Source organism: Cebus imitator, unplaced genomic scaffold (assembly GCF_001604975.1).
Source record: "Cebus imitator isolate Cc_AM_T3 unplaced genomic scaffold, Cebus_imitator-1.0 Scaffold8, whole genome shotgun sequence".
NCBI classification, from domain to species: Eukaryota; Metazoa; Chordata; class Mammalia; order Primates; family Cebidae; genus Cebus; species Cebus imitator.
This window is the reverse complement of record NW_016107323.1, coordinates 879634-891084: the sequence shown is the minus strand read 5'-3', so window position 1 is coordinate 891084 and position 11451 is coordinate 879634. Positions and strand designations below refer to the sequence as shown.

Genomic DNA, 11451 nt, shown 5'->3' with positions numbered 1-11451 from the left:
AAAAAAACCCTGCGAAGATGACTTCTTTTATCCCTTTTTGAAAGTGATGCAAAATTCTTTGGGCAATGCATTGAGAACTGATGGATGATGTCATAGTGATGACTTATTTCACAATTACACTATCTTAAGGGATCTCTTACCATTCTCCTGCTTTCTTAGTCTTTTAAAAAATCATAGGTGCCAATAATTGACCAGTAATGATGAAATAATTCTTAGGATGATAAAATAATAAAAGTGTTTCAGCATGTTAGAAAAATAAGATCACCAACATCACCTATTGCATCTTAGATTTTTTAAAAGGGCCCAGTGGACTCATGGAAATTGTAAAGTAGAATGAATTTTTGAAAGGCTTCCAAGGAAAAAAAACAGAAATCATGAAGTAGCAGTGCTTACAAATGGTTAGAACTGCTCAGAAAAGAAACCCAAACCTAATGTCCAGTGGACCCTGATGGTAGAAGGTAGTCACGCTTCTACAAAACCCTCTGAAGGAAATCATCTGAAAGGTGAAGATTAACACATGAAGATGCTTATTGCAAAGTTATTTTTATTAAATAGGAAAAAACTTAATTGTGTAACGTAGAGTACAGGTTGAACATCCTTGATCTGAAAATCTAAAATCCACGGTGCTCCAAGATCAGAAACTTTTGCATGCTGACAGGAGGCTCCAAGGAAATGCTCATTGGAGCATTTTGGACTTTGGACTTTTGGATTGGGGAGCCACGATCGGTAGATAAAATGCAAATGTTCCAAAATATGAAAAAATCTGATATCCAAAATGCTTCTGTTTCCAAACGTTTTGGATAAGGGATACTCAACCCATAGTAGGTTGATGATGGCACACCAATATATATCAAAGTCTCACGTTTATTCTCAGAAAGTCTCTAATGATATGAGAAGAGGATCATGATTGAATATTAAATGTAGCTCATTGCAAACCTGTACACATAGTGTGATGTTAGCTATGTGCAATATATACATAGAAAAATATTGGCAGCAAATACATAAAATGTCAGTAGTTTTTTCTGGGTAGTGAGATGACGTGTCATATTTACATTTTGTTATCTATATTTTTACCTTCTAAAATCGGTAACATGTATTTTTTTAAACCAAAGAAATCTTTTTTTGTGGTGTTGAAGCAAGTGTTCTTTTCAGTAGCAAATGTTCTTTTATTGAGACATTTTCTTTTTCTTTCTCTTTTTTTGAGATGGAGTTTTGCTCTTGTTGCCCAGGCTGGAGTGCAATCAAAGGTACAATCTCTGCTCACTGCAACCTCTGCCTTCTGGGTTCAGGCGATTCTTCTGCCTCAGCCTCCCGAGTAGCTGGGTACAGGCATGTGTCACCATGCCTGGCTAATTTTGTATTTTTAGTAGAGATAGCGTTTCTCCATGTTGGTCAGGCTGGTCTCAAACTCCCAACCTCAGGTGATCCACCCACCCCGGCCTCCCAAAGTGCTGATTACAGGTGTGAGCCACTGCACCTGGCCTATTAAGACATAATTTATATACCATACAATTCACCCTTTTAAAGTGTCCCATTCAGTGGTTTTTAGTATGTTCACAGAGGTGTTCAGCCATCACCACTGGCCAGGTACGGTGGCACACGTCTGTAATCCCAGCACTTTGGGAGGCTGAGATGGTTGGGCTGGCTGAGCCCAGGAGTTCAAGACCAGCCTTGGCAACATAGGGAGACCCTGTCTCTACAAAAAATACAAAAAACAGTAGGGTGTGATGGTGGGCATCTGTAGTCCCAGCAACTCAGGAAGCTGAGGTGGGAGGTCGTTTGAGCCCTGGAGAGTGAGGCTGCAGTGAGCTGTGATTGTGCCGCTGCACTCCAGTCTGGTCAACAGAGCAAGACCTCATCTCAATCCCCCAAAACCATCACCATCATCACCATCAATTTTAGAACATTTTCTTCACCACAGAAGAAATTCTGTGCCCATTAGCAGTCAGCAGTCCTAGGCAACCATGCATCTCCTTTCTGTGCCTCTGGGTTTGTCATTTCTGGACATTGCTTATGAGCGTCATGCAACATGTGGTCCTCTGGGGCCGGCTTCCTTCACCAGCATGTTTACAAGGCGAAGCAATTCTCTTTTGTAGTCTAGTTTACTCTTTTTTTTTTTTTCTTTAGAAAGCATACTAACCTTTATTCATTATGTAGTATAATGTATTTTTCTAATTTCCAGAATTGGTTCCTTCCATTATGAGCAACTTGTTGAATCCAGATGCCATTTTCTCAAACAATGAAATGAGCCTGTCGGACATCGAAATCTATGGCTTCGATTATGATTACACCTTGGTGTTCTATTCAAAGCACCTCCACACGCTGATATTTAATGCTGCGCGGGACCTTCTCATCAATGAACACCGGGTAAGATCCTAGGGAAAGTTCAGTTTTCTCCCTCCCCTTCCCCCTTAGAACAGCCTTGAGCTGACATGACTCCACGTCCGGCACAGAGAAGTCGTTTAATACGTTGTTGCTGAATGAATAAGTAGATTTTGTTCCCTTCCAAATTTCCAAGTAACTCCTATCTGGAAGATAGGTTTTTTGTTGTTGTTGAGATGGAGTCTCGCTCTGTCGCCCAGGCTGGAGTGCAGTGGTGCAATCTCGGCTCCCTGCAACGTCCACATCCCAGGTTCCAGTGATTCTCCTGTCTCAGCCTTTCAAGTAGCTGGACTACAGGTGTGCGCCACCCCACCCAGCTAATTTTTAATAGAGACAGAGTTTCACCACATTGGCCACGCTGGTCTCGAACTCCTGACCTCATGATCGGCTGGCCTCTGTCTCCCAAAGTGCTGGGTTGCAGGCGTGAGCCACTGCGACCAGCCTGGAAGATAGTTTGGCTTTTTGTTTTTTAAATAAAACCTTTGGATGTCTTTTGGCAAAAGACCTTCCTAAGACGTGCATTAGTGAAGATTTGGCTGTAGATATTTATACTCTCGTCTTTCACGGAACAACACGATGTCTCCCTGAGCTTGATAAATTGGCAGCCTGTTGAATTCTGGTTAGGAGGAATTCCTCAAACGATAGGAGATGTTTTACCTTCAACACCGATTTGAATTGCTAAGAGTAAAGCATATTTGAATGTCTTTCTTTGGATACATAGTATCGTTGAGAGTTTTTATTGAGGAAGGGAAAAAAGAAAATATGCAACCCCAGCATTTTCTTTTTTATTTTCTTTGAGACAGAGTCTCTCTCTCTTGCCAGGCTAGAGTGCAGTGGCACGATGTTGGCTCACTGCAACCTCTACTTTCCGGGTTCAAGTGATTCTCCTACCTCAGCCTCCTGAGTAGCAGAGATTACAGGTGCCCGCCACTACAGCTGGCTAATTTTTTTTTTTTTTTTTTTTAGTAGAGATGGATTTCACCATGTTGGTCAGGCTGGTCTTGAACTTCTGATCTTGTGATCTGCCCACCCAAAGTGTTGGGATTACAGGCGTGAGCCACTGCACCTGGCCCATTTTTTTTTTTTCTAGTCTGATTTGAGTATACATTTCAGGAAGCAGGATAAGTGGTGTCCTCAGAAGTCATGTGGGCCAGTACCCTTGGAGACCCCGCCCGGGAAGTACAGCTCAGATCTCCATCTCAGACAGGCACACGTTGCTCTGGGAGTTGGCTCTGTTTTTTGAGAAGTTTTTCCATGGGTTGAACAGTTCTGCCTTCATACAGTTTTCACCATTGACCTCTTTTCTTCCTTGATTTATTCCTTCACACATTTCTTAAGTTCCCTTGTGCCAAGCCCTGCAATGCAAGCTGGGAAGATAAAGATGAGTAGGAGACAGGCAGTGCCCATGAGGAACCAGCAGCCCAGTGGTATCATTAGTCATGGAAGCAAATCAATTATGCAGCCTCCTAATGGAAGTCTCCTTAGCCCTCGAATGTATCTGACTGTGTTGGTTAGAACAGCTTTCTCTGCCTGAGGGAATTGGGGAAGCAAAGAAGAAGGTGATACTTCAGCCAAATCTTGAAGGAGTTTGCAGCAAAGGAGGGCTGAGGGTGGATATGAGTAACTTCTAAACCCAAATTATGCAAACTTCTATTTTATATCTAACCGTTTGAGTACTGGATGTATAATGGGCAAGTATCGTATAGACCAGCCTACGCCCTCCAAGACTTCTCTTTTCCCAGGTTGATCGTTCTTAGCTCTCTTAACCGTTCTTGTTTGTCCTCTTTTCATCATCCTAGTCACTTTCCTTTGTGTGTGCTCTGGTTTGTTCCTCTTAAATATGAGGCTGTGAACTGAAGTTGTTACCTCAGGTGGGGTCTGGCTAGAGTGGAATGGAAGGAGACCATCACCTCCCTGGTTCTGGATGCCATACTTTTATTAATGCAGCCAAAGTTCTCATCAGTTTTGGATCCTGACCATTTGATTCAGCATATTTTCTGATCCCCCTCAGTTTTTGGTTATCAGTGGATTTGAGCAACTCATTTTGTCCATATCCAAAATGCAGTAATGGCATTGGCCAAAAAGAAGCTTTCCTTCTGCCACTAAGCCAACAGCTGGCTTTCTTTAGTTATGGCCACTTTATTAGATGTAAAACCCCCCAGCTGCTTGGCATCCCAGGTCTTGTTTGTTCGAGGGACGACTTTCTTCCATCTAAACTGTGGTCCTTTTCCTGGATCCTGGAGATGAAAGCCAACTGAGAATGAGGTGGTTCAGACCTTGCTTCCTGCCTGCCACCCATCTTGTCTGTTCACCACCCCCTAAAAAGTGGAGCCGAAGGGGTGTTACATTGTTGCTGGCATTTTAGTTCCAGGTTAGCTGCAGTGATTTCTGTAACTTTGATGTCATTTATTAAAAGCAAGCCATGATCCCAATGACACTGTTCATTGATTGTCCACAAGCTCCTGAAAGAACAGGTTCTAATGCCTCACTGTCGGGGTTCAAATTCTGGCCTTCATCAGTTACTTCCTACATAATCTGATTGACTCACTCAATTTCTCTGGACCTCAATTTTCTCCTCTGTAAAATGGGCGTAGTAATAGTACTTTCCTCACAGTCACTGTGATAAATGAATTAATATATGTAAAGTAGATGGCACATAGAGAACACTCAATAAATGTTAGCTATTTATTAATACATTATTATTTATAATCTGCACAACAACCCTGCACACACATGTTGTCTCTGTTGTACAGTTGAGGAAACTGAGGTTCAGAAAATTAAGCTACTAGATCAAGGCTGTAGGTCGGTATGAGACGGAACCAGGTTTGAACTCAGGTCTGTCTGTTTCCAGACGACTGTATTCTCTCCTCTACTGCACGTTGCCTGTCTTATGGGGTTACTAACACCTTTCCATCCTATGGTGTTTTTTTTTTTTTCAGATGCAGATAAAATATGAAAATAAAAAATTTATGAACATAAAAAATTTATGAAATTTGAGGGGAAGATAGATGAAATAGATGGATAAAATAAAAACTGCAGTCACTATTATTTGAAATGCCTCTAGATTTAAGATCATTGAAATTTCATTCTCTTTATGTCTGTTCGTTGCTGTGATACAACTAAAAGAAATTATAACAGTTATTTTATCAGGCATATTAGTAGAGTCAATTATACACATTTTTCTCTTGTTCTGATTAAACAAAATAATTCTTCCAAGATGCACTGAGTTCAGTGCCATTTTTCCAGCGAAGACTGATGCACTTTGGAGGGCAGCAGAGATGGAAAGACATCTGCTTTTGAGATGCACAGGCATAGAACAGTAAGTTTGCGATTAATGTCTTTCCAAAAAGCAAACATAAAAAGTTCCAGCTCCTTCATAATTACCCTTTTTTAAAAATAAGAACAAATTTTTACAAAAATGGAAATTTTCAAAAAATTGAGTAATAACTGTTTGTATTTTGATTTTGTCCACCAAGGAATAGCAAGGGAGGGGTAGGAGAGGTCTCAATGTCATCTTTCAGCTTCACACCTTAGTCCACATTTTCTTCTGATTAGTTGCCACCGTTGATCACCTGGTTCTTCATATCCAAAGCATTGGCTGTGACCCCTCACACTCTGTATCCATGTCTGATCTCAGCAAATGCTGTGCTCTGTTTCTCCTTTAAATAAACTTTTGGGATAGTTTTAGGCTTATGGAAAGGTTGCAAATACTGAGTTCCTGTATGTATATACCCAATGCCCAGTTTCCTCCAACTTTAACGCTTGACTAAGGTACATTTGTTACAACTGAAGAACCAATCTTGATACATTATTGTTCACTAAAGTCCATACTTTGTTGGGATATTTTCAGTTTTTACCGAATGCCCATTTCCTGCTCCAGGTTTCCCTCCAGGACACCATATTACAGTTAATTGTCATGGCTTTGACAGCTTCTCCAACTTTCCTTGCTTTTTTAAATGACCATGACAGTTTTGAAGAGTGCCAATCAGGTGTTGTGTGCCTCTTCCTCATGATTAGCCTGGGTTATGGTTTTGGGGAGGAAGACTGCAGAGGCGAAGTGTGGTTTTCATTCCATCATAGTGAGGGCCTCCTAGCCTCCTTCCCTCCTCCCTTCCTGCTCCTTGAACCTCCAAACCCTTTCCTACTTCTGCCTTTGGGACTTGCTGTTTCCTGTGCCCCGAGGCACTCTTTCTTCTCCCAGATGGCCTGAGGCTTGCTCCTGGTCCTTTTTTTTTTTTTTTTCCAGATCCGTGAACACTTGTATTGCATATTCTTGTAGAACATACACTCCGAGGCATTGTATTCAATGTGTGTATTTGTGTATGGTCTGCCTCCCCAGGTAGAATGGGAACTTTGTAGGGGCAGACACCTTTGTCAGTTTTTCTCACTGCCGTGTTCCCAGACCCTGGCATAAAGTAGGTCCTCAGTAAACACTTGATGTATGCGTCTGTGCATTCCGCAGGTAAGTGAGAGAGTTGTGCTTCATGTGGGGCCAGTGCTCTGATGAGTCAATTAAACCTCTTTCCTTTTTAAATTACCCAGTCTCAGGTATGTCTTTATTAGCAGCATGAGAAGGACTAATACAGTCACTCACTGTGGTCTTTGGACCATTAGACAAACAGGGTGTGTTTCTCAGGGGTGGCTCCCGAAGAATAACATTGAGAGTGAGTGGCAAGGGGAGAGTGAGCGTGTGGAGGGCGTGTCCTGCTGGGGAGCCCAGATAAGCTTCATTTAAAGAAAGGACCACCAGACTTTTTGGCAGTACGCACACTGTTATTTATGTGCCAGCAATCAACTAAAATAGTCAGTACTCCACTCGTAACTGCAAATCCTTCCAGCAAATTTGTTGAGCTCCTCTGAGGTGGCAGGTGCTGCTGTGACGGGGTGGCAATGAGTGTTCAGTATATGGTGGCTCAGAGTTGGTTCAGAATTGATTATGTGGTGGGTAGGAGTGGAATTGGATGTGACACAGACCTGGATTCAATTCCTAGCTGTGCGACCTCAGAATTTGCGTGAGGTCCCACAGCTGCTAGATAGTGGTTGAGCCCACTGTCTAGCTGTGGGACCTTGGGCAAATTCCTTGCCCCTGATCTTTAGATTATTCAACAGTAAAATAGGCATGAGATGCCCTGCTTCCTTCATGCTGGTGCAGTGAGGAATAAAAAAAGTCATAGAAAGTGTCTAGTGTGTGGCAGGTAGCAAATGCTCAGTGAAGGCACCTCTGTCAGTGATACATTAAAATATTTCTTTCCTGTCTGTCGTCTCATTCATCCATCAGCCATGAATTGAACAGTAGATTGCAGAGCTGCTGAAGTCCCTTGGCTCCGCTTCAGTAAGCAGATCCAGGGTGCTGGGTGTTGCTTTCTGTGTCAGCTTGTGAAGTATGTCTACAAAAATGCAGGACCATACACAGTGTTCTCAATTCTTGGGAACGCCCATGAGTGGAAATGTGAATTTGGTGATTTCTTGGCACACATGGCAGGTAGTGGATAACTGATCCCAAACGTGACATTTGAGTTAGTGCTTCGTGCAGCTTGACTTGAAGAGTTGCTCCACGTGGGTCAGCCTGGTGGTCCCAGGAGTTGTTGTACAAATGGAACCTTGGCCGTGAAATGTTAGCAGCTCAGCCATGAAAGGAGGTTTCCGGGCATCTGAATAGTTGTCTGGGTTTTAACTTAAGTAACTTGAATCACAATGGATGGTCCTGGTGATGTCGCCTCTCTAGATTCAGGAATAGACTTTCTGTCCTGCAGGCTTGCGCTATAAGGGCAGAGAGGTGGTAGGGAGAGCAGGGGAGAAGGACCCAGCCTGACTCCCCCCTCACCATACCCCAGCTTGTTTCGTTCAGAACCTCTGATGTCCCCTCGGTATAAAATGGGGATGGTCGGGCCTGCTGTGTAGTAGCAGTAGAAATGGTGCCCACAGATGAGTGCCATCAACAGGTAGCTGGTGTCCTAATTCTGAGATTTAGGGAGAGAGGTAAGGACTTAGATACCGCAGTCACTAAGGAGGAGCCATCAATTTTGCATAGCGTGAGAAATGGCTTGATAATAGGAAATACTAGGGGAGCTGGGCTGCTGTATTAGTTCGTTTTCACGCTGCTGATAAAGACATACTCAAGACCAGGTAATTCATAAAGAAAAAGAGGTTTAATGGACCCACAGTTCCATATGGCTGAGGAGGCCTCGCAATCGTGGTGGAAGGGGAAAGGCACGTTTTACATTGACAGCAGGCAAGAGGGAGAATGAGAACCAAGCGAAAGGATTTCCCCTTATAAACCATCAGATCTTGTAAATACGGGGGGAACCGCCCCCATGGTTTAATTACTTCCCACCAGGTCCCTACCACAACACATGGGAATGATGGGAACTACAATTCAAGATGGGATTTGGCTGGGGACACAGAGCCAAACCATATCCGCTGCCTTCAAAGCTGCTCTGAGACAGTGCCAGGCAGTATCCGTAAGCCTCCCTAGGCCTAGTGTGGGGAGTGCTGTGTCTGACAGCTGTGGGGTTCCCTAGCTGGAGGGGAGCAGTGGCCAGCCGTCCAGATGAGAAAAGTATTGAAAGCTCTATGGAGAGGCCCTCCCTCTGAGAAGTTTTCACCTTGGGTCTCTCAATGAAACCTGGTAGTGGGGCCGTTAAGGGGGCTGCCACATTGAGGTGCTCACATGTGAGTTGAATGGATGGCTGACAAGGAGTTTGTGTAAAGTTGTGATTCCAGTATTAGAGGGGACATTCCAGCCTCTCTGCAGCAGCCTTGAAGATAAAAGGAGGGGAGTGATGGAAGGAGGATGAAGCTGATGTGTATGTTACCGGGGTCTTAAGGATCTGGGAGTCTAGGGACACAGGGAGGGGAGGGAAAGAGAGGAGAGTTGAGAGAAGTTGGCGGGGAGGGGAGGAGGACCAGCCTGTGCTTGGGCAGATGGACGGGCGCGGGGCAGGGTGGAAGGCTCTGACCGGGGGTGCTTGCCAGGAGGCACTTGGACTGGAAACGGAGGGACAAGCTGTGGTCTGCCTCTTCTGACCCCCACCTTCCCACTGCTGTATCAACTACCTGAGCCTTTGTACAGGGGCCAGATTTGGACGGGATCTTGCACTTAGTACATTGTTGGCTAAAACCAGTTCCTTTCTTCTTTCTTAGTATCCAGCAGAAATCCGGAAGTATGAGTACGACCCAAATTTTGCAATCCGTGGACTTCATTATGATGTGCAGCGGGTAGGTTTACTTCTGTTTTTCTACGGTTTAATGATTGGAAATAAAATGTACTCTTGGTACTTTTCCGTACTGAACGGGTAAATGAGTTTTAAATTATTTGGGACTGCAGAACCAAATTATTTGCATATCTTTGGATAGAATCTTCTGGAAGAGACTATGTATTAGAAAAGCATGAATGCAATTAGCTATTTAGGAGGTACTGTTTATTTCTAGTAGTCATTTTTGGTGTTTTGAGGAGGAACTAGTTGCCATATCTGTTTTTTTTCTCTGTCTTTTGCGGATAGGCCATTTCTTTAAAGAGCTGTACAGCACATTAATTAACAAGCAACATGTTCCTTCCAGGAACATACAGTGTGTGCTTCCTTGTTAGGGCAGCCTAATGTTGATAGGATTTATGATGACAGCTGGATTGCTCATTTAATATGCAGATAGTTATACGTTATTTACATGTGCATGTGTTTATGTTTTTAAAGGCAGTATTAATGAAGATTGATGCTTTTCATTACATCCAGCTGGGAACTGTCTACAGGTAAGAGGAAGAGGAGATACATTTAATTTACCAGGTGAAGTAACCGGGTGGTTTGGGTTTCAGGACCCACTGACTGTTGAGTGATGAGAAGGGCTGCAGTGTGGATATGATACGTTCATTCATTCACACACTTTTTCAAGAGCATTTGTTGAGGCCTGCTACCATGCTAGGTGCTAAGGGCTTTGTTTGCACAGATGCCCTGAAGGAGCTCAGAGTGTGGGTTAGAAGTCATGTAAGTAAACCTGACTGCAGTTCACAGTGGTAGAGGTGATGATAGAAATGTGCTCAGAGCCTTAGGAAGCAGTCTGGAGGACTGTAGGGAGAACAGGTGCTGGCTGGCAAGTTGAGGGAGGGTCCTGGTGAGGAGATTTGGAGCAGGAGGGCTATGGGGCTGAGGGAACCGGGTTCTCCTTCCCACCATGCTATTTGGGTATTTGGATATTGAGATTATTTTTTCTTTTTTTGCCTATTTATTAGAATTAGTAAAAGTACTTCACTTAGCTCGAAGTCTCTGTAACTTTGTTTTTTTTGAGGTGATGTTTCACCATGAGGTCCAGGCTGGAGTGCAGTGACACGATCTAGGCTCACTGCAGCCTTTGCCTCCCGGGTTCAAGAGATTCTCCTGCCCTAGCCTCCCGATTAGCTGAGACTACAGGCACACGCCACTGTGCCCAGCTTATTTTTGTATTTTTAGTAGAGACATGGTTTCAACATATTGGCCAGGCTGGTCTCAAATTCCTGACTTCAAGTGATCCACCTGCCTTAGCCTCCCAAAGTGCTGGGATTACAGGTGTGAGCCACCACGCCCAGCCATCTTTGTAACTTTTAAAATGGAGGGTTTTGCCTTTTTTATTCTCCAATTTGGAAGGGGATTTAGGAGTGTGCTTTGTATTTAGGTGCACAGCTTATGCTTAAAAGTATGCATATCTTAGCTTCCATTCTTCTCTCGCAAGCTGCTAAAATTAATGCTTATTTATTTGTTTTTAAAATCAAAGTGAAACATGCATTGAGTCAGAGTCAAACAAGATTAAAGGTGTCACGGGGACGGCAGCAATCATTCTGTGTTCCCCTCTGCCCCCAAAAGCTTTTAAGTCTTTAGATTTTTTAAGTAATGTGTTGGTTCTTGTATTTTCTAATTGATTGATTCTGGACATTGTCCCTGCTGTGACAGATGAGGACTTAGCTTTCTGGCACCTCCTCCCACTTCTCCAGTCTCATTCCTCTCATAGCATTCAGATCTCAGGTTCTGGTGGTTGTACCGGTCACTGTTTACATTATGACTCAGAAGGTCTTGTCCGTTGACCTTTTTTTTTTTTTTTTTT

General features: G+C 43.5%; 1 protein-coding gene across 1 annotated transcript in view; it reads left to right on the top strand.

Moving 5' to 3' along the window:
* NT5DC3 (5'-nucleotidase domain containing 3) overlaps positions 1-11451 on the top strand; it is a 67034-nt gene that overhangs the window by 28354 nt on the left and 27229 nt on the right. The window contains exons 2-4 of the mRNA XM_017540317.1: positions 2183-2367; positions 9526-9600; positions 10074-10129. Of these exons, the coding sequence (XP_017395806.1) occupies positions 2183-2367; positions 9526-9600; positions 10074-10129 (316 nt within the window). The remainder of the gene's footprint in view (positions 1-2182; positions 2368-9525; positions 9601-10073; positions 10130-11451) is intronic.